Here is a 23,222-nt window from a genome sequence, read left to right on the forward strand (position 1 = left end):
CACAAATTTACTTTCAATTGTAGAAAAGGTATCAGTCTGGAAAAATAATATATTATTACAATATGCAAATCCTGTACTTGCAGCTACAGAATGGATTCCAGCCCTTCCTGGTCTCACTGAGCGCACATCTGCACTAATTAAAGACTTGGTCACAGGGGACAAACTTCATTTCCGTATAAAGGCTATAAACTTGGCTGGTGAGAGTGGAGCAGCAATAATCAAAGAGCCTGTCACTGTTCAAGAGATCCTGCGTGAGTATCTAGACTAAATAAATCTTACTAATCTATTTCCCTCTGGTCAAAATTCTAAACATGTACGCATGCAGAAAAATTCTGGGACTGACAAGCCGGTGCTGCCTTCTGAGAATAACACCCAAACAGCTCTTTCACTTTGACTAGGCACCCAGTATCTTCTGATTCTGAGAACATTACTGTACTGTCCAGGTCCTATATTTCTAAAGCATAGCTCTTGAAACAAAATCCTACTTCTTATTTTCAAAATATGGACATTTCACCTCTTGTAATGGCACTGTCAGCATTTAAGAGACACATTTTTTAATATTTAGCTCTCTGCTGGAAAAGCTGTTATATTACTGCAAAATGACTGCATTGGCTATGGCAAGAGATCTATTTAAATAAAAAGGAGTTATCTGTTCTTCATTGTCCTAGGTTATTAATTAACACCCTGCATATCACCCAACAACAGTAGATTATAATTCATTTGACCGGAGTCCAAAAAATATCAAGAGCTGCTAATAGCCAATTCGTCAACTTTGACTCACACAAAGTGTCTGCCAGAGTCTCACTGACAGTAAAATGACTCTGTGTAAACGAAACAAAGTTCTAATGCATCTCAAATCCAAATGAGGACAGATACTCCAACTGTTTGTTAAGAAATTCTTTCAGTCAATTACTAGGAAACGAATAAGGTCCTCTTTTTGTTAGTGAAGAGTAAGCTGCTACAATGAGGCTCCACTCCTTTCACCTCAAAGAACTATAACTGAATGACTGTAGAAAAGGTAAAAGAAATCCATTGATTACTCTGCTTTCTGAATAAGTCCATAAATATCTCCAAATGGCAATTTACAAGGAGCTGCAGTGTAAATATAGCAATAGATTAATCATAATCACTCTTTTACTGCAATTCACCCTTTGTCCCATCTCTTCTACTGAACTGATAAAGTTCTCCAAAGAAACAAAGTCCACATAGAAGGCTCACATCCAGCAGAAGTCACCCAAATCTGGTGCTTCAGATGAAACAGTTTCATAAATCCTGATGGCATTGAAACCTGCTCAGTTGTAAATATATAACTGAGATTTGCTACTAAATTTGTATCCAGTAGTCAAATACATTTGAAAGTACTTAAAGAATTAACTACTCCCTAACTGTATAAACAGTGTTTGCACAATTTTCTTGTGCTTACCAGTATCCAAACCTCTCCTCTTTAGTATTTTGTCTTATTTGAGCTATAAGTAATATTTCAAATTATCAAAAGCTTTGTATTTAATGTACTAATGCTTAACTGCAGAGCGTCCCAAAATCTGGTTGCCACGTCATCTCAGACAGACCCTAGTGAAGAAAGTGGGCGAGACAATCAATATTGTGATCCCTTTTCAGGTATGTATCGGTTTCTATTTTGTCGTGGTTATTTATCATTACTTACCTAAAGTAGTTTCCCTTATGCAAGTTCCCATTGCTTCACTGCTTAAGCAGTATTACATAAAGTATGGCTGATGATTTAAAAAACCCTCTCAAACCTTAAAGAAAGGGAAAAAAAAGAAAAAAAAAATCATTCTTCTTTCAGTCACAATTTTTTTTTACAGTCACAATTTTTTCAATAATCCCTCCCTATGGAGAAGAAGAAAAAGTAAGGCAAGACCGTTCTTGCTTATTGACCATAGGATGCCTCTTAAAAAGAGAAGTACACAGAAGTGTAAGAATTCAACCAGCTACTCTTCTGGAGCCAAGAAACACAATATTACTGAGCAACTTCTTTGCCAAAAACGTGTATGTTCATTTCTCTAAGGCTGACTACAAAAATTATAGTTTGTACATAAACAGAATACCACAATTGGCCATATTTAGAATATGTGTATATATAAAGAATAGCTTGGGTATCACTGTACATGAGCTCAAGGGTGTAAAAACCACACTATGCCAAGGACTATCAGGAGTGCATGCATATAACTACGCATGCTGCTAAGGCATGCACAAAATTGCTAAAATATACACACAGACTGACCTAACCAGTTACCCTGTCTTTGCATTTTCTACAGCTGCATAAGCAACTATAAAGACTATTTGTAAAACACCACATGCATTTTTTCAGATGAAAGACTATAATATCAATACAGTACGAGAATTAGTGTGTGAAAGGAAAAGGTTTTCTGAGCGAGACACAGGAAAAGAAATTGTAAATTGCAGATTCTGGCTCTGACAGAGATATCCTCCATATTAATAGATAAATCATTTAATCTAGTCTTCATTTATAACTTGAAGAAACTAAAATTTCTCTGCTGTTCAGGGTTGACATTTATGAAAATGTCATCACTGTTATTGGTGAAGAGTTTTGAAATTCTCCTGTAAAAGATGCTGGAGATATGCAAAACATTTTTTCAGCAAGGGAAACATACATGCACACATTACCTATATTCTTTTGTTTGGGCAGTACCAGCAGTGGGTGCCAGAATCTATATAAGAGTAAAATCTATTTAAAATAAGATATACATGTCTTTTGCCCTGTGGTTACGGGGTTACATGAAAAGTTGCTTTTTCACAAAGATATATCTAATCAGTAAATAGTTGCAAACCAATACATGGAGTAACTGCCTTGAATTGCATGCTTGCACTACTTCGACATAATCACATGCTTATTTTTTTCTTTCATGTTTCTTATCTCCAAAATTGCTAAAATGGCCCCTTCACTGAGGTCTAGCCACATGCAAAATGCAAGACTTTACATGATATTTTTGAGTTATGTAAGTCTTGAAAAAATTAAATTAAACAGGTATTTTTGCTGCTTTGATTTCTGAGTTGAAGAAAATTTGCACAAAATTGACAAGCTGTCCCATAAGCAGAGTAGCTGATAAGGTTTGGCGGTTTATAGATTTGTATTTTATGTCCCCTATATCACCATCTTCCCAGCATAACAACCCACCTCTTTTGCTTAGAGCAGCTTCACTGCAATATTCCCAGAGATTTGCCAATTCTTTGCCCTACTCCCTGAGGTAGTCCTAGCTGACATGTCCTCAGTTCCCCAGGCCAGAGAAAGTACATGTAGCAACTAACCCAGAGCTTCATTTATCCTGCCTGATCATTCAGCTGTTGCCAAACAAAATGGATCAAGACTAAGTCTTCCTCAACTTTTCCTCAGTGGGAACACTAAGTGAGGTTTGGGTGTTTCACCCTGACATCAGTTTTCCAAAACTGTGCTAAGCTAATCTTAGAGATTTCTAGTGCACTGCCAAATTTAGCTGAAATGAACCAACTGATTCAAAAGTTATTTGAGGAGCTGACTAACAGACAAATCATGTGTTGGTATAAATTCTACTCTCCTAAAAGGTAAGGCTAACAAAATAACCTAATATCTATCCATCAACACCAAATTTTAGCCAGAGAACAAAACCAGAGGATTTTAATTCAAGAGGTATTTTTGAGTGAGTTCAATTTGTAATATTGTTGAAATGCAGCTATAGCTACAATTCTTAATACTGCAAAAGCTATTTAGAGTATGCAAAACTGGGGATCTTTCAAAAAAAGCAAAACAAAAAGAACATTTCATTTTCTATTTTGAAAAAGTTTAAATCACTGACCATTTCTATTGAAGAAAAGGACTCTAGATATGATTGCAATCTTCAAATTACAAAAAGGATATGGGAGAAAATACATAAATACTGGAATTACTGCGAACCCTGAGCTAGGGAACACAAGCAGGCAGAATATTATCTAACTAAAGTGTAAGTCAGTGTCCTCTACTGTTAACAGTTTCTGTGCCAGCATCCTCTGTGGTCACTGCTATGTCATTTAACACTGAAATTCTATTAAATTCCTTGTCAAGGTATCTTGGGCTAAATACTATTTGCAAATCTATTCAAATCTTTAGATTAAAATGTACAAAAAAGAACAAGTACAAGATTATTACTACCTCTTTTTCTGTTGAGAGTATTAAGCAGGTGGGACATTCTGCTGAAAGGAAGGAAATCAATACATTCTTGTTTCAAAATTAACTACATGGGCACATGATTGAAGGGATATTATGTGCTATTAGTGGATAAAAATCACAGTATTATTGAGCCGTCTTCTTGCCCATCGTATATGTGTGAATATAAACATCTAAAAGCATTTAAATTTATTCTTCCCTGGCAGTAAACTCCCTGAAGTTTCTCTGGTGTGCTATTTACCCAGTCACTGTTCTCTCTCAGATTACCTATTACACATTGCAGAAACCCAATCCTCTGAGATATGTATTAGGAACATGCTTTCTATCTGTTTATGCTTTTCACAGTCTATAAATATAAAAGTCTATGAAAACCAACACTTTGAACACTTGCAGTCTTTCATGGGCAGTCATAGCACCTCAAAAAAGAAGGTGTTGTGAGTGAACATATCTGATCAACCACACTAGAACACCATCAGTAGCAAAGCTTGATTCATAGTCAAGACATTTCTTATGATAAAGATAACGCTATGGTTTCTCATGCCCATTTTTGCCAAGATATTTAGGGCCAGATCCTCAATTCCCCTCATTAATCAATCCATCCAGATCTATTAAATCTTGTAATCAGTCTGAAAACCTAGCCAAGTATTAGTCTTGACAAATAAGAAATTTAAATAAAATTTCCATATAACTATACCATTTTAAGTAGATTGGTTTTATTTTGAAAGCATTCCCCGAGCCAAATTTTTCAAGCAGAATCCTCATATCATGTTAAAACATACATGTATGTGGAAAGTAAAATAGAGTCAATTCTAGTCAAGTCAAGTTCAATAATCAGATATGGCTATGGAAAACCCACCACCACCACATCCTTTTACTTGTTCAATAATCTCTACTATACCTTCCAGCTGAAGGAAGGAAGCCATGTCTTCCTCTGATAGGTTTTTGTAAGGGTTCTGTGAAATGAGACCAGGGTGAAGGTACACTAGAACTGGACAAATTAATCTTGTGTCTGATATTTCAGAGCTACAGGCCTGAAGTGATTATAGTCCTTGGCAGAAAGCAGTAAGAAAATCAGTTACCAGGTAGGGAAAATGGATAATCCAAAACCATTGCTCATTCAAGGTTTATTATCAGCCCCCATGTAAAAATCCATTACAATACATTTGATGATTTAGATGCCAGAGAAAAGAGCATTTATTAAAGAATAGCAATTTCTAGGTGTTTTAGAAGTCCTTTAAGTGTAATTTTGGACGGATCTTGGCCTGACTCTTACAGAAGAATTTTTTTTTCTAATACCAAAGAAAAATAAAATGATGCCGCACAGAATTCCTGATCAAGTACCAGAAAAACCTGAGACAAAGGTGCAGCAAAGCGCAAAGATTCATTTTTATTCTGCCTACCTTTAGACACCTAAACCAAGAGTCTGAGTATCCTAATCTCCCTCTGTAGCCTAAGGAAAAAGACATAGTCTTACAAAGCATTTTCCACACCCAGTGAATTAAAGAGCCTTCTAGAGGTGCTTTCTCTGCTGTTTACTAGGGGCGGAGGACAGTATGTGTCCTAATTTCAGTGCCTTAGACTTCACTTCCAAGGCAGCCTAAGCAGATCTGACTGCTGGCTTGGATGGTCTCACTTTCCCTCCCCACTTATTTGAGCTATTCCTGGCATTCATCTAGCCCTGTGCTGCACTGTTTCACCATGTTAATCTGGCAGAAACTTAAAAAAAGAAACCCTACCAAGTTATTTTCTGCTAGATTGACCATAAATACAGTTAATAAATATGATATGGCCCTCAGACAACTTTTGAAGAACTAAATATTATCTACCAGTTTTCCTGGAAATGGTTGACAGTGATGTAAACCACAGATATCTTACTGATTCCACAACATCATCTTCCATCGGTGTAGCAACACCGTGACTGATCAAGTTCAGAGTCACCAAAACAACTTTTGCAATGCAGAAAGAATTATACAGTAAGTTTTGCATACCAAGACATCAAGATTATAACAATTTTTTGAAAGATCTTAAAAATGCCTGGAGATAGAGAATCAAATGTTTTAAGAAAGGGAGGAGAAGGGGAAAAAGCTAATAAGCTCCTCAGATATTAAAGACTTCTGTTACTTAATAAGAATCAGAGCAAGCCAGATCAACTGTTGGCTTCACAGATGCCTGGGAAAGAGTGCTGGACCAGCACAATTATATTTTTTCTGGAATTGTTCTCAATACATTTTCAGTCTCTAACTATAACTAAATGGCATCCTCGGGGCATGGTGCCACTAAACCACACAGATGGGAGCAAATATTTGCCTGCAAGAAAACAGAAATTGGAAAGTATTTAGAGGGTTTACTATCTCAACTCTGCATATTAAATTAGGCTTTCCAGACTTATAGATCACTAAAAAAATCAAAAAATGAAAAATGGAAATCTATTACAGCCTAGAAAAAGAAAGAAAAATCCTTTTTTTTTTCTCTTCAGGGTAAACCAAGACCCAAAATCGTTTGGATGAAGGATGGTCAAACTCTAGATTCCAAAGATGTGGGAATTCGGAACAGCAACACAGACACAATCCTTTTCATCAGAAAGGCAGAGCTTCATCACTCAGGAGCATATGAAGTCACTCTTCAGATAGAAAACATGACTGATAAAGTTGCAATAACAATGCAAATCATAGGTAAGAATCTGAAAACATCAAAATTAAGCATATTATACAAAACAAAATAGTGGCCATACTGAGGCAATCCAAGATCCAACTACCTCAGACCCCCTCCTCTGGCAATGGTTGATAGCAGATGACTAGGACAAAGCTCAGAGCAGGGCTAGCATGTCACTTTATTTTCCTAGTGTATTTTCCCAGATAGCAATGATCCGTGTGCTAGAGACTTTTGGAGGGAGAGGGATTATCTGTGTGTCCCATAGCTCTTGAGGGATTTTTTCTTGCATGATTTTATCCAGTCATTTTTTTAATCCAGGTCCAGTTTCAGAATCCAAATATCCTTTTGTAAGGAATTTCAATTTAAGTGCATGTACAACTACCTATTTGATTTGCTTTAAGTGTCTCTCCTGATAATCTCACTTGATGTCCATTACAGTTTTGTATCAGAAAAAACATGAATAATCATTTATTCACCTTTTCCATGCTATTCATGACTTTATAGCTTTCAGTCACAATCTCAGTTAGCTTTCTCAAGTTTTAGACTCTGTTTATTTTCAAAAAAGATGCTATTCCATATCTTTGATCATCTTCATCACCCTTCTTTCTACCACTTTGAGAGTGATAGAAAGAATTTGAGAGTTCTGGTGTTCTTGCGAATAGCCATATTGTCCTCAAGGAAGGAAATATGAATCCTGGAATGGATATACTCTTATTGGGTTTCTTCAGCAGATAAGGACAGTGAAGATCATTGTAAAAATATACCTTTACTGTTCTGAGAATTAGAAATGACAAGAAGACACAGTCCTGTTAATTTGGAAAATTTACATTTAATGCCTTACTCTGTTAAGAGTGTCTACTTAGCTTGAGGCTTAGTAGAGGCTTATCCTCTATTATACAATTTCTAGTCACTTTTCTAGTGACATTTTAAAGGAATGCACTGCCAAAGTTTCAGTAACTTCCCTTGGGATTTTGTGAGATATATTCTGAGATCTTGCCTACTCAGATTCCATTAATGTTTAGCCAGAGCTCTTCTATTTCTCCTCATTACAGCTCTATGCATCAGTCTTGATCATTGTTTTTATTTCTCTTTCCCCACACTTTCACACTGTCATCCCAAATCTCTTCCAATATACCAATACATTTTTAGAATATGTATTTTGGCACAAAAAAAGAGTATTTAACCATAACTCCTAATGCTTTGGAATTAAAGATATAATGCTGACTGCATTCTGCTTAAAGTTTTATGAAATAATGTTGGCAGAATGGGTATGCAGTGGTGCCAACAGCAAACAAGAAAGGCATAACAAATTGGAGCAAATATGTCTTAATACCACCAGCTGCTTCTGCTCAAGAGCATGGCTGCAGCTCTGCAACAGCAAAATAAGTAAATGGCAGCTAAAACAAAGTCCAAGTCCAAGGGACTCGGATAAAGGGGAGTAGTGCACCCTACACACCAAAATACTTTTCTAAAACTGGTTAGGGACTCAATATTCTAGCACATTGCTCTTACAGCATAGTACCACGTATCTTCCACCCATTGCTTGGTACTGTAAAAAGGCGTAAAAACACATACATGTATCATTGACAAAGAGTTGTTTCATATAGAAAATGAATGGCTGAAAAAAAGGCAACTAATCTTACCACACAGATTAGTACATGTCAGAGTTGGAGGACAGGTTATTAAACTTTTTACTTCTTGGGCAGCTTGCTCAACTGAAAGGGAATAAACTTCATTTAATTCCCGGACAAGAAGAGAAAGGACTTGTAATATACATAGATTCTTCTGCAACCAAGGAATCTACTCTGATACTTGATTCTGTCACTCACTCATCAGAACTACCTCTTTTCAATTCTGTCAACAGCACTTTTTGCTCTCCAGATTTTATGTTCTCTTGGCAGGAAAGAAGTATGGGTGATTCAGGCATTCTTTCTATACTACTAAGAATGCTTTAGGTGCTGTGGAATGGCATGCTGAAAAGCTATAATGGCAGCTTTCAAAGATATAATAAATTAGTCGTTGAGCTTTTGAGGTGTCTGTTCATCAGCTAGCTTCCCTTGGCAAATGTCTGCTTGATGAAGGAGCAACGCTTATAGCTTCAGCCCTTATCTCTTTTGGAGTAAGGCAAGAATGCAGTGAAACAAAAGCTCTGCTGCTATGAGGAGTCACCTGTCAGTTCCAAACAAGAGGAAGCACTTCTATTGTTGCCATCACCTGCCCTTATTGCCAAAATAATTCCTGTGATTTACTCTAGAGACCTACAAAATATGGACTCTTACTATGCACATACAGTACATTCCAAATACTTATAGATAGGTCTTAGACAATGACAATATCTCCAACCTCTGAAAAATACAGTGCCCTCAACTTTTTTCCCCCTCTACATGAATCAATAAATTATGCCTTCCATTATGCCTTCTATTGACCAAAGCAAACCTCAGTTCTATATTTTTAATTTTTTTTAAACTGGAATTATTTCTTGTTCTCATTATTTATATTTTGAAAATGTAAATTATCATTCTTTTCGAAATATAATTCACACTTTCTCTCTTCTTGCCATTCTGTAAAATTCAGTGATACGCAAAAATCCTCAGATGAGCTTGTGCTGAGGGTAGCAGAATATTTCCCCAGAATATAAATCCCCACGCCACACAGTGTCCTGCAGAGGAAAATAATTTGCTAGAGATGCAAATTACCAGCTAGAGATTACTGGTTAGTACTGAGAAAGGAATATTCTACAAGTCTACAAAGGAATTATGAATAGATATTCTTGCAGATTGGATTATCTTATCAAACCACAAAGATCAAGAATATAAAAATCCATTTAGCAAATTTATCCATCTCTACCTTTTGTAAAATTGCCCTTTACAAAGCCTTATAAGTATTGAGGCTTTCAGTACACTCTTTTTCTTTATTCCATCTATACCACCATGGGTAGATGTAATAATTTATTAAAAATTAAAAAGGGATCATTTAATACATGATTGAGTTGTTATCACATTAATCTAATAGCAGGTTAAGGCTTAAAGTGTTTTTCTGTTCTTAATAAAAATCATACTCGGAAATTGTTTCCCCTTAAAATCATATCTATATCTATGTACATAAACACATACATAAGAATGTCTTAAATATCTATACACACACATTCCTGAAGTCTAACTCTTCCAACAGATTACTGAATTAACAAATGACCTGCCATCCCATTGTTTTTAGTTTTGAAAGGAGGTTCCCAGATAATTGCTTTCAGGTAACTAGAAGAAATAAGGCACAAGCTTCAAAATCTATCTGTCCAGTGAGGCCTCCCAGAAAAGTGTTCTTTTTCCATTCAATACAGTCTTAGGACTTTTTCTTCCATTTATCAATCTCTTCCTACAGTATTTAAACCAGCTACTAACACCAAGATCTCCACAGTTTTTGACAAAGCATTGAATAAGCATCCCTTTAAAACAAAAAACAACTGTTGAGTAGATATATCTGTACACAGGAAAAATACTTGTAAAACTAGGCAGATACTGTGGAGGGTTATAACAGTAGGTAGACTTTAGAATAATTAATAAATTGCTACATATCACAACATCTGTCTACTACTAGATTATCATACACTTATTCAGGGCTTGTAGAGCTTTGCCCACTGAGACTGTTGCAGTTTTTATACCCACACAGGCATTGATATGTAGTATCCAGAACTCTTCAAATCAGGATAGATTAATTGATTTCTGCATAATGAAGATACACATCTAGAAATATATCTAAATTTTTTCTTTTAAGTTGTGATTCAAGATAATGACAAGAACATTTCCACATCTTCATAAGCAATGTTATTCATTTAACAACACATTACTATTCCCTACTTGAGAAACAGGGAAGAAAAAGAAAGAAGGCTTTACCTGAAGTTGGTAGCTGTTGAGAAACATAGAAGATGGCAGCTTTTTCTCCGAAATGTTAGTGTAAGAGAGGAAGAAAGAGGACAATAAATGGAATGAGAGCAACGCATTCCATATTCCTTATTGAACTTCATGCTGTGTTCTAGCTGGCTCCAGTGTTCAGCAATTTGAAGGAGGACAAAAAGGGTTATAGCTAATTATAAAGCAGTCTTTGATTCCAGAGTATGCCAGTGAAAAGAGAATTAGCACATTACGCTTTGACATCAGGCGGCCAGTGACATGTTGTGGGATGATGTGCCCAGGTTGGAGGGACAGGGCACTGGTGAGAGCCCTCGGCCTACTGCTCAGAGATGTGCTGGATGCACTACAGCATGCTCAAAGCCTAGAGGAGATGAGCCAGGGGCTCCAGGTGCAACAGGAACCAACAGGGTAACACTGGGAAGATACATCAAAAGAATTCCTGCCACCCCAGCCGATAAGTCAGCCTCATCATGGGCACAACTGAAATGCCTCTACGCGAATGCACAGAGCATGGGGAATAAACAAAAGGAGCTGGAGACGTGTGTGTGCCTGCAAGGCTATGACCTTATTGGCATTACAGACATGTGGTGGGATAGCTGCTATGACTGGAGTGTTGGGATGGAAGGGTACAGGCTCTTTAGGAAGGACAGGCAGGGCAGGCAAGGAGGGGGGCGTTGTCCTCTACATCAATGACCAGCTGGAGTGCATGGATCTCCACCTGGGGATGGATGAGGAGCCCACCAAGAGCCTATGGGTCAGGATTAAAGGGAGGGCTGGGGCAGGGGACACCATAGTGCGGGTCTGCTACAGGCCACCTGACCAGGGGGACCGAGCAGATAAAGCCCTCTATAGGCAGATAGGAGCAGCCTCACGCTCACAAGCCCTGGTCCTTATGGGGGACTTCAACCACCCTGACATCTGCTGGAGGAACAACGCAGCTGAGTGCAAGCAATCCAGGAAGTTCCTGGAATGTGTCAATGACAACTTTCTCCTCCAAGTGATAGAGGAGCCCACGAGGAGAGGTGCCATGCTGTACCTTATTCTCACCAATAAGGAGGGCCTGGTAGAGGACGTCAAGCTCAAGGGTAGCCCTGGCTGCAGTGACCACGAAATGGTGGAATTCAGGATCCTCAGGGCAGCGAGGAGGGCACGCAGCAAGCTCGCTACCCTGGACTTCAGGAGGGCAGACTTTGGCCTCTTCAGGGATCTGCTTGGTAGAATACCATGGGACAAAGCCCTAGAAGGAAGAGGGGCCCAAGGAGGCTGGCTAATATTCGAGGGTCACCTCCTCCAAGCTCAGGAGCGATGCATCCCAACAAAGAGGAAGTCAAGCAAAACCACCAAGAGGCCCCCGTGGATGAACAAGGAGCTCCTGGGCAAAATCAAACAAAAAAAGGAAGCCTACAGAGGGTGGAAGCAAGGGCAGGTAGCCTGGGAGAAATGCAAAGAAACTGTCCAAGCAGCCAGGGATCAGGTTAGGAAAGCCAAAGCCCTGATAGAAATTAGTCTGGGCAGGGATGTTAAGGACAACAAGAAAAGTTTCTATAGGTATGTCAGTGATAAAAGGAGGGTGAGGGAAAATGTGGGTCCCCTCTGGAATGAAACGGGTGACCTGGTTACCCAGGATATGGAGAAGGCTGAGGTACTCAATGACTTCTTTGCCTCAGTCTTCACTGGCAAATCCTTGAGCCACACTGCCCAGGTCACAGAAGGCAGGGACTGGGAGAGTGAAGAACCGCCCACTGTAGGAGAAGATCAGGTTCGAGAATATCTAAGGAACCTGAAGGTGCACAAGTCCATGGGACCTGATTAGTTGCATCCACAGGTCTTGAGGGAACTGGCAGATGAAGTGGCCAGGCCACTCTCCATCATATTTGAGAAGTCCTGGCAGTCCAGCAAAGTTCCCGCCGACTGGAAGAGGGGGAACACAACCCCCATCTTTAAGAAGGGTAAAAAGGAAGACCCAGGGAACTACAGGCCAGTCAGTCTCACCTCCATGCCTGGCAAGATTATGGAACAGACCCTCCTGGAGACTATGCTCAGGCACATGGAAGATAAGGTGATTGGTGGCAGCCAACACGGCTTCACTAAGGGCAAATCATGCCTGACAAATTTGGTGGCCTTTTATGATGGGGTTACAAAGTAAGTAATAAAACTGTAGTAAAAGAGTTAATCACACTCATCCAAACAACACAAACTTCTCATTCCATTCTAAGGAATAGTTTGTCTGGTTCCTGTGTTACTAATTCTACTGTATTGTCTATGTCTCAGTAGGTTTCAGGCCTCTCAGAAGAATATTAAGAGGGTATTTTAAAATTTCCCAACTTTCCTGTTTATAGTTTCAACTTCACATAAATGAAGTGTATTGCTATGGAACAATTATAGATTGCTATCAAGTTCTATTTTTCCCCTGCATGGGAGGAAATGACAAAGCTCTTAGATCTTGAACCAAAAGGGGTTTTTTTCATGTCTCCTCTGCAGACAAGCCTGGTCCTCCTCAAAATATAAAGCTTGTAGATGTTTGGGGATTTAATGCAGCCCTGGAGTGGACACCTCCACAAGATGATGGCAATGCACAGATCTTGGGCTACACAGTCCAGAAAGCTGACAAAAAGACAATGGTAAGAAATTGCAGTGAGTCAGTGACTTTGTATGGAGTTTAAACTACTACCTGCTCTGGGAACACAGCGACTTGAGGAAAACAGCTGAATTCATGACTCTCAGTTGTGTGTCCAAGGTGTCCTATGGCACATCAGAGGCAGTTAAACACTGAAGAATAGAACCTAAAAAAGAACCAAATGGCTAAGTATAAAACTGTATAAAATGCCCAATAGAAAATGTAAAAAGAGACCTAGCCTGTCCCATCTTTGGTGGTAACTGGACAGACAGCTCTACTCAGAAGGTAGAATTATATTTTTTATTTGGAATTGTATTTTTCATAAATGCAGGGTAAAACTGAAGAGGAGGGAGGAAGTTAGACTTGAACTGAGATGCTGGGCAGACTAGGCTGTATACTGGGAGACATATGTATGCCAGTCAAACTGGAAAACGTCTTTCTCATGGAAGTCCCCATCAAGTAGTCATGTTCTAAGGACGCATCCTGTATCAGATTCCCCAGATATAAGTAGGGCTAAGATGCAGAGGTTTTGTGTTTTTTCCCTCAAAATGCAAGTATTCATACATCTATCACACCAGCCAGAAAATAAAAGTAAGAAAACAGATCAGCTGATCTTCATGGGAAGCAACACAATATTAATTTCGCAGATTAGTGTTAAATACTTGTCTACTTGTCTTTTCCTTGTAGCAAGAAGGATCTCTCCATATCAAAACTAGCACCATGTCTGACCATCTGACCTCTCATAGCATCTTTCTAAACAGTATAGTCTTGTTACAGGAATGGTATACTGTTTTTGATCACTATCGTCGCACAAACTGCATAGTCTCAGACCTGATTATGGGAAATGAGTATTTTTTCCGAATCTTCAGTGAAAATTTGTGCGGATTGAGTGAAACTGCTGCAACCACCAAAAAACCAGCCTATATCCAAAAAACAGGTAAGATATTCTTCAAAACAAAGATCATAAAAGCCGCTAAGTACCAGAAGGAATACATTGGTAAATGGAAAATACAGTATTACTAGATGCACCAGTAGAGACATTTTCATTACTTAGTAACCAGCACTTATAAAGTGTTTTAGCATCAAGAACCCGTATCTAGGCAGATCTCCTGTACTAACACAAACATCTGTTCAAAAATATTTAATCACATAGTCTTCCTAAACTATATTATTTTAAGAAAAAAAATACAACTAGGGGGGTTATATGTACATTCTGGGGTTAAAAGTTTAAGATGTCTGTGGTGAAGACTTCCCCTGCAGACATATGGCTTTGATATTTTTAACAGAAGCTGAAAACCCATGATTGCCAGGACCTTTTACTTTAACTAAAGCATTAAAAATGAGATGTGGTTTAGAGTGAAGTGAATTTAAAGATTTGTTATATCCTAAATGCCATAGCTTTGAAGCTTCTCTAAATCATACAGACAAATTAAATGACAAGTAGATTGTACACAAGTCAACAGAATTAAAAACACCGTTCTTAGTGTTTTGTTTCTTTGAATTGCAGGCACCACTTACAAGCCACCTAGTTACAAAGAACATGACTTCTCTGAACCTCCTAAATTCACTCATCCTTTAGCAAACCGTTCTGTGATTGCAGGATACAACACCACACTCAGCTGTGCTGTAAGAGGAATCCCCAAGGTACAGATTACATCAACTGTCATTGATACTGTTGCAAAAAGACAAGATACTGCCTTAGAATTCATGCCAGTTCAGTGACTGGACTGTAAATGACTATATTAAGAAAAGGTCACCTAATTATCTCCCACCTCACCCATAACTGATGCTTAACCAGAATGCCTGGTGCAAGCGTTTGTGTGGTTGGGCACAGAACCAGTGAGGCAATACAGTAAAGGAGACAGAGGTAAGGACAGTCATTGCTCATGGTAACACCATGCCATTGAAAATGTACCATGCGTACATAAAAATCTACTCACTGAAGAAGGTAAACAACAACAACAAAAAGTATCTTCTCACAACATATGTTTTGTTCTCCTCAGTCTTTCAAGAAAACAGCAGCTAATGTACTATACCATTCATTTAACCTAAATGATACACAGGAACACCAGATTTTCTGTTATGTCAATACATTCACATAACTTTTTGAGAATCTGAGTTATTTTGCAAAATTAACTGGAATGAGACCTGCTGTCATGTGTGATGCTTGGGGGCTTTTTTTTTTTTAAAAAAATCTCACAGGAATATTTTCTCAGTCTAAATATAGTTGTAAATATAAGTCTCTTCAAAGAGTACAAAAAGATGCACATTTTTTGTTAGAGTCAAACAAGCAGGGAAAGGAACAAAGTAAAAACTGTATCAGCTAGGAGCTAAATTTATGTTTCTCAAAAAAGGGAAATAGGCTTTTTGTCTGCAGTGAAGGAATTTACCATATTATGACATAATCTTGTCATAAATTTAAATTAGTACAAACATAAAATTTGCAGTACCCTTTTCCTTTCCCTTCTGGCTGTATATTTCCAGCTCCTCTCCCTTCCTCATGCCTGCACAAGAATCTGATAGTTACACAGCAAAACATGTAATATAATTGCTCAAAGTTCAAATTAACTCAAAAATTAAAAAAATAATAAATAAATAAGATACTCTTAATGGAATCATTCGCTGCAGTTCAAAGGATGAAGAAGGCACATGGAAGACAAGGAGGTGATTGGTGGCAGCCAACACGGCTTCACTAAGGGCAAATCATGCCTGACAAATTTGGCGGCCTTCTGTGAAGAGGTTACAGCATTGGTGGATAAGGGAAGGGCAACTGACATCATCTGCCTGGACTTGTGCAAGGCATTTGACACTGTCCTGCACGACATCCTTGTGTCTAAATTGGAGAGACATGGATTCGATGGATGGACGACTGGGTGGATAAGGAATTGGCTGCGTGGTCGCACTCAAAGAGTTGTGGTCAACAGCTCAATGTCCAAGTGGAGCACAGTGATGAGTGGCGCCCCTCAGGGGTCGGTACTGGGACCGGCACTGTTCAACACCTTTGTCGGTGACATGGACAGTGGGATCAAGTGCACCCTCAGCAAGTTTGACAACGACACCAAGCTGTGTGGTGTGGTTGACACGCTGGAGGGAGGGGATGCCATCCAGAGGGACCTTGGCAGGCTGGAGAGGTGGGCCTGTGCGAACCGCATGAAGTTCAACAAGGCCAAGTGCAAGGTCCTGCACGTGGGTCAGTGCAATCCCAAGCACAGCTATAGGCTGGGCGAGGAATGGATTGAAAGCAGCCCCGAGGAGAAGGACTTGGGGGTATTGATTGATGAGAAGCTCAACATGAGCCGGCAGTGTGCGCTTGCAGCCCAGAAAGCCAACTGTGTCCTGGGCTGCATCAAAAGAAGCGTGACCAGCAGGTCGAGGGAGGTGATCCTGCCCCTCTACTCCGCTCTGGTGAGACCCCACCTGGAGTACTGTGTCCAGCTCTGGGGGCCCCAGTACAGGAGACACATCGAGCTGTTGGGGCGAGTCCAGAGGAGGGCCATGAAGCTGCTCAGAGGGCTGGAGCACCTCTCCTATGAGGACAGGCTGAGAGAGTTGGGATTGTTCAGCCTGGAGAAAAGGCGGCTCCAGGGAGATCTAATTGCAGCTTACCAGTACCTAAAGGGGGCCTACAGGAAAGATGGTCAGGGACTGTTTATCAGGGAGTGTAGTGACAGGACAAGGGGTAATGGGTTTAAGCTGAAGGAGGGTCAATTTAGATTAGATGTTAGAAAGAAATTCTTTACTGTTAGAGTGGTGAGGCCCTGGAACAGGTTGCCCAGAGAGGTTGTGGAGGCCCCATCCCTGGAAGTGTTTAAGGCCAAGTTGGATGGGGCTTTGGGCAACGTGGTCTAGTGGAGGTGTCCCTGCCTGTGGCAGGGGGGTTGGAACTAGATGATCTTTAAGGTCTCTTCCAACCCAAAGGAGCTCCAGACAAATGTCAGATATGAAAAGGAAGCATACCCACATAAATGGCTGCAGAAGAACACGATAGAAGAAATACCAGCCACTGTAGGCAAAATCCCTCCTCCAGTAGCTGCCTCAGCTTAGATTCATCATCAAATGACAGTGTTAGTAATATTTTCTCATGGTTAACTGACTTTTTTGTGCATCTGTATCCATTTCATTCCGTTTCCATGGTTTTAAGAAGATTCTAAGAAAAACTTCCTATTTTACAACTGTTAAATACAGTAGTCACAGGCTTTTGAATGTGAGCATGGTAGCTCTTCCTTCACATTAGCCTGAAGGATACAAGTAGTCCTCATCCTTCAGTACACCTAATACTTAAGAGTATTGCCCAAATTAACCTTAACAAAAAGTTTCTGTACCTACTGCAGAACTCTGCAACAGGTCGTTTTCACAGAGAGTAGCTTATGTTGATAGAGTTTTCCAATTTTAAATAACTATAGATTATCAAGAATACCTCAGATATGATCTGTATGACATGAAAAACTTACCACTTCAAGCAGAGCCAATATTAATGCCCTGGTAGCAGTGTTGAAATAAAAGATGTATACCCAGAAAGATAAAGAGGCTATAGAAAAAGAAGTAAAACATTTTGAGGCAGGAAAAAAAATCCAGCTGATATCTTTAAAGAAGATGAAGCATGGCAACTAGGATGCACTGAAATGTATATCACAGGTCAAAGACACAAGTGATTCAGTAGATTTGAATGCACTCTATAAAACAGTGCAGTAGTTTTAATTTTTTATGGGTGAAGAAACAGATTATGTTAATTCTGAAAGTAAACAGATGAATTCTGAGCTTGGTTTTCTACTCTTTGAAGCCTATTTCCTCACTATATGTTCTAACAAGCTTGAAATAAACAAAAGCAGTTTGCTTTATATCAGGTTTTTTCATTTCCAAAATTTCATTTATAAAAGGCACATTTTCAGGTACTGGAAACAAAACACAATGGCTCAAATTGGTACAGAGCCAACCATTTTTATTGCTCAGCTGAAGCCAACAGGAACTTTATTTTGAAATTCCTGAAGTTGTTAAAGATATGCTAAAGGGTTTGGAAAATCCTTTGCCAGCCCAAACCCTGGCATCCCAAGTTGGTTACCCAACATCCGCGGACCTTTATGACATTTCTGCTACAATAACCTGAGCATTTTAATTCCTTTTCCGTAAGATACTTGAAGCATTCAAATATATTTTAATAAGCACAATTAAATAACTCCTGAAGGACTGAATTTGTAGCCAGTTTGCAGGGGTTTTTTTTAAACATTGCAATAAAATAGGGTACAGACCTACATTCTCTACATGCTATTTGAGAGTTAAAAAAAACATTGAACATTTGACTCATTAGTTTCATGACTTTGTACTGAATGAGGAGAGGTTCCTTGAAAAATCATTAGCACCACTGTATAATATATAGCCCTCATAATGCATAAACCTTTGATGGCTAAATTAAAGCTGTAAGATCAGCCATATGTCTTCCATTTTCTACCTTCTATTTTAAAATTCTCATTTTGTGTTTTTCAGCCAAAGATATTCTGGTACAAAAACAAGATGGATCTCTCTGGGGATGCCAAATACCGCATGTTCAGTAAACAAGGTGTGTTGACCCTGGAGATCCGGAAACCCACTCCATTTGATGGCGGCTGTTATACCTGTAAAGCCGTTAATGAGTGTGGTGAAGCTGAAATAGAGTGCAGACTGGACGTCAGAGGTAAGCAGATGAATCTTATGAATAACACTAATACTGCAATGAAGAAAGAGTAATGGATAGCTAAAAAACCCCACCACCATAGTTCCCTTTTATCTAACTCTGACTTCTTTGGTGGTATATAAACGTGTTAATTACACACACCAGCAAGATTGTGGTTTTCATTCTAAACTGTTAATGACAGAATTAGGTTACTTGCTAGGTAATACAGGTCTGCAGGTGGACAATTATTATACTTGTGACTTAATACTTCAAGAGAAGATACTTAGCACTGGAGTGGAAGTCTATCTACAAACACTGCATTGTGGATCATGTTATTATCCTTTGTGCCATACTCTGTAACTGAAAGTTTTAAATTAAGTCATTAACTGTTAGACATATGTAAAGGGTAGTGCATGCTACCTCACAAATATTTTTCGAACATTGATAATTTATTTTGTTTGTCAAAAGGGCCAGGGAAAAAAAAAGTCACATGTTTATAACACAGTAAGAAATACCGACTAAATATTTTTGGTAAAGCTGCCACTAATGTATCTATTTGTCAATATGAACCTATATAGCATCCCTTTAAATGCTCATCAAAACCAGAAAAAGCTGGTGAAAGTGACCTGCATAACAGCCATTGATGGACATCCGTCTTCAGCACAGCAAGCCTGAAGGTATTTCTACGCAGCAATCTTTTACTCAGTGCTGAGTTAGGAACGTGTACACAGTACACCTTGCAGTGCTGGGCACCGATATCCTCATTGGGAGTCTTGGCAGCAAGCAATTTAGCTGCATTAGTACGATGATGAACTCAGACTAAGAATTCTGAAATGTTTAGCTAATCTATGCAGCAGTTTATTGAGACACTTGCACTGCTTTCAAATCAATGGCTAGCTCAAGTATTTCTGTTCAGTGCTGTACTGTACAGTGTAGACATGGCTCAAAGCTTAATATTATCATCTTCTGAAGTTTGCTTTAGGAACATTAAATCTCCTTGGAATCATCAGATAAAAGCAACTATTATAAAGCTTCTGTATTTCACCTTCAGCAGCAAGTCTCAATTTAAAATCAGCATCCTTTAATGTTTGATAACATCTTTTTTTTTTTCCATTCTCCAGCTCCTCAGTAAAACTCTGAATCTCAGTTCATCTGCAAGTCAAGGTATGAATCAAAATAATTCAGCTGGATAACGGAGCAATGGCTGTTTGATTAGATATAAGATTAAACAGTCATTAGATATTCACATTAGAGACTATGGAATTTTTAGAATGCTGGTGGGGGGCGTGTGCTTGTTTTTATTTCCTATTTGTTTTTTCAATAATCATATTAAGATCACATTTCTGCAAGGTAATGGATTTGGTTTATTTTAAAGTCAGGATTTCATGGGTCTCAACCTTTAATATGCTGTGCCACTGTAAAAATCTGTAAGAATAACAGATTAGTTAGTTGACTTTTTTCCTTAACTCACTACAAGCACTCTCTCTAGGAGACTGTTATTTCTTAATATAGAGCTAACTAGCATCAATAATCTGTGTGCATTACTTTAACCAAGCCAGGAGAGTTAAAATTACAATGCATTTAGAAGTGTAATGTACATTTTAGACTTAAAAAAATGCAATAGCTATAATAAACAATCATGTAATATATTTGACAATAAATCCTCCCATTCTCTGTCTCAGCATTGGAATTGAATTTGAAAAGAAGAAAATTGAAGAAATTAATGAAGGATAATTTCAATTACATTTAGGGGTCCTACTCACCTTATGAGTCATTTAATATATGTGTACTAGGAAGCAGCAGTGTCTCGTAGTGTCCTGCTTACTCAGCATACTTTCAGACAATATTTCCTCTTTTCATACATCTGTTTTAGTTACATTGGCCTCATCTCCATGTGAAGAAATTCAGGGAAATAAAGATAAAAATTTCCCCCCATTACATAAATAAGTTATGTCTGAAAAAACCCAAGTATTGCAATTACATGCAATCCCAGTCCATTCCTAATGTCTGAAATGAATATGAATTCCCCACTTCTACAGTTCTCTCCATTTGCTCTTCTTAGCATTCTGACATTGTTCATAAGAAACAAGTAGCTCAGAATAATGAAACACTAACAAGTATTTGTAATATTTAATCAACTTTCATTATCCGAATCTCTGTACAATAGAAAGTAACTTTCATTCCTACTGCTTTTACTGTCAGGGCTTGGCTTGAAAGATCCACTTCTGTGCTCTTGAGCAGATCTTTGCAGAACCACATCCAAAACACACCACTTGGGACCCTCTGGCTAAAGCTACTTTCCTGCTTTAGAGAGAAAATAGTTACTTTGATAATTACTCACTACTGGTGTTCTAGCTTTTTAAAAGACACCAGCACAGAATTCCAGTTATTAGATGTTTCTGCAACCAATCATAGACATCATACTAATCTACAGAGATAATTTTGTACATCAGACATCAGTGAAAGATGTAGCAAGGAAGATTATTTACATGTAAATAAAAAATTTCAAAACACAAAGCTTTTGATGAATGCAATAAACTTACTGTCATCAAATATCACTGAAGGCTTTTCAAAGTCTATGAATGGTGTGCATGTATTTTTGCAGATAATTTTGTCTAATCAAATGACACTGGAGCATTTCTGGCTTCTCACCTACTAGTTTGAATAGTATTTGGGGTGGGGGTTTTTAGACCTGCAATAGCCGTTAGTAGTTTCTGGCTGGAAAGTACTTTTTCATGATCACAGTACAAGAAAAGGTGGGAAGATTAGATTAATCCAGGAAGCATTGCCTTTTGGAAGAATAGACACAATGGAACTAAAGTAACACTACTCCCCTGCATTCAAAATGCCAGTTGAGATGGGAAAGTATGTCTGAGACAGTATGTTAGTTGCACTAAATGAGCAAATATGTCTTCATAATAGAAACACTGATGATAATGAAATGTGTATTTTGATTATTTTAAGAATAAAAGAAGGGTACTCCTCTAAAACCAAAGTCAACTTAAGCAAGGTTAACATTTGTCTGTTGCACATTGTTATTATTCAACAAATAAATAAAAAAAGATGGAAAATATGCAAACAAGTTTACATTGTTTTGTACTTTCATTTTCTGAGCAACACTATTATTTAAAAAATAAGGCACATACCTTATATCTCTGACACATAAAAATCAGAGACATTCTATATTGTAAAGAACCTATGACCAAAATGCAGTGGACTGAGAGGATCATCCCAGCACCTGTGGGACAACGTCTACTGAAAGCAGAGACTGAATTGCAAGAGCTTAGATTACAAAGGACAGTTTACCTTAAGGAGACTTAGGTGCTATACCAAATACATTCTATTATCAGAAAAGTGTTTCACGAAGAGAGTAGACTTTCATACTGTAATAAGGTAAAATACCGAAAGAGTACAAAACCAAATCAAGAGCCGCTAAGAAAATGGCATTTTCTGCTCAATTCTTAGCTATTCAACATGAGTATAATGTTTTGGGGAAGAGCAGTGCTTTCACAAGTGAACATTTATTCCACCTCTGGGCTGTGAAAAGCAGTATACTGAGGCTTTCACTAGATGTTAGTCAATCATTTTTTCATGAAATTTCACTGTTCAAATGGTCTTCAAGTATGAAATTCTACCATACATATAAAATAAATTTCCAGTGCTCGCAGATTTACTTTCTACTGTTTTGAAGTCCTCAAACTAATAACAATCCAAGAAATGACTCCTTGAAAAAACCTGGCTGAGACACTTCTGGAAGTACTTCCTGCAGGGTAGTGCCAAAGAGTTAAAATCAAATTCTATAGGGCCTTCTAATATAATGCTGTGTTTCCACATGAAAAACACAAATTATTTTTCACTTCCAAAACTTTCAATGACAAGGAGTGAACCAAATCTAAATCTGAATAGTTATAAAAGACGAAGCACACTCTAGTTAGGTTTCTAAAAATTATTCCTAAAAATGTGAATTTTGAAAATTCAAAATGCTAACCACTCCTCACACACTGAAAAGAGGAAAAGGGGGAAGGTGCACCCACAAATCTGAACTTTCTGTTATTAGTTCTAGAAGGGTCTTTAGAAAATTGTAGGTGTTTATTGATGTTTTGCAAGCACATAGAATTGCCATTTATCTGTTCCATGGCTGATATCGATCCTGGATGTACAGTTCACTCATTACCCATTAATTCTATGTTGTTAATAAATTACTTTCATCCCAATCTGATTAAAACTACATGAACTGAACAG

At 38.3% G+C, this 23,222-nt stretch overlaps 1 protein-coding gene across 1 annotated transcript in view; it reads left to right on the forward strand.

Moving 5' to 3' along the window:
- MYBPC3 (myosin binding protein C3) overlaps positions 1 to 22,062 on the forward strand; it is a 66,534-nt gene extending 44,472 nt beyond the window's left edge. The window contains exons 26-33 of the mRNA XM_054827326.1: positions 84 to 251; positions 1,529 to 1,617; positions 6,636 to 6,831; positions 13,198 to 13,337; positions 14,111 to 14,270; positions 14,841 to 14,977; positions 18,815 to 19,001; positions 20,102 to 22,062. Coding sequence (XP_054683301.1) covers positions 84 to 251; positions 1,529 to 1,617; positions 6,636 to 6,831; positions 13,198 to 13,337; positions 14,111 to 14,270; positions 14,841 to 14,977; positions 18,815 to 19,001; positions 20,102 to 20,112 — 1,088 coding nt within the window. The 3' untranslated portion in view covers positions 20,113 to 22,062. The remainder of the gene's footprint in view (positions 1 to 83; positions 252 to 1,528; positions 1,618 to 6,635; positions 6,832 to 13,197; positions 13,338 to 14,110; positions 14,271 to 14,840; positions 14,978 to 18,814; positions 19,002 to 20,101) is intronic.
- The last annotated feature ends 1,160 nt before the right edge of the window (positions 22,063 to 23,222 follow it).

Source organism: Grus americana, chromosome 5 (genome assembly GCF_028858705.1).
Source record: "Grus americana isolate bGruAme1 chromosome 5, bGruAme1.mat, whole genome shotgun sequence".
In the NCBI taxonomy this organism is placed as follows: Eukaryota; Metazoa; Chordata; class Aves; order Gruiformes; family Gruidae; genus Grus; species Grus americana.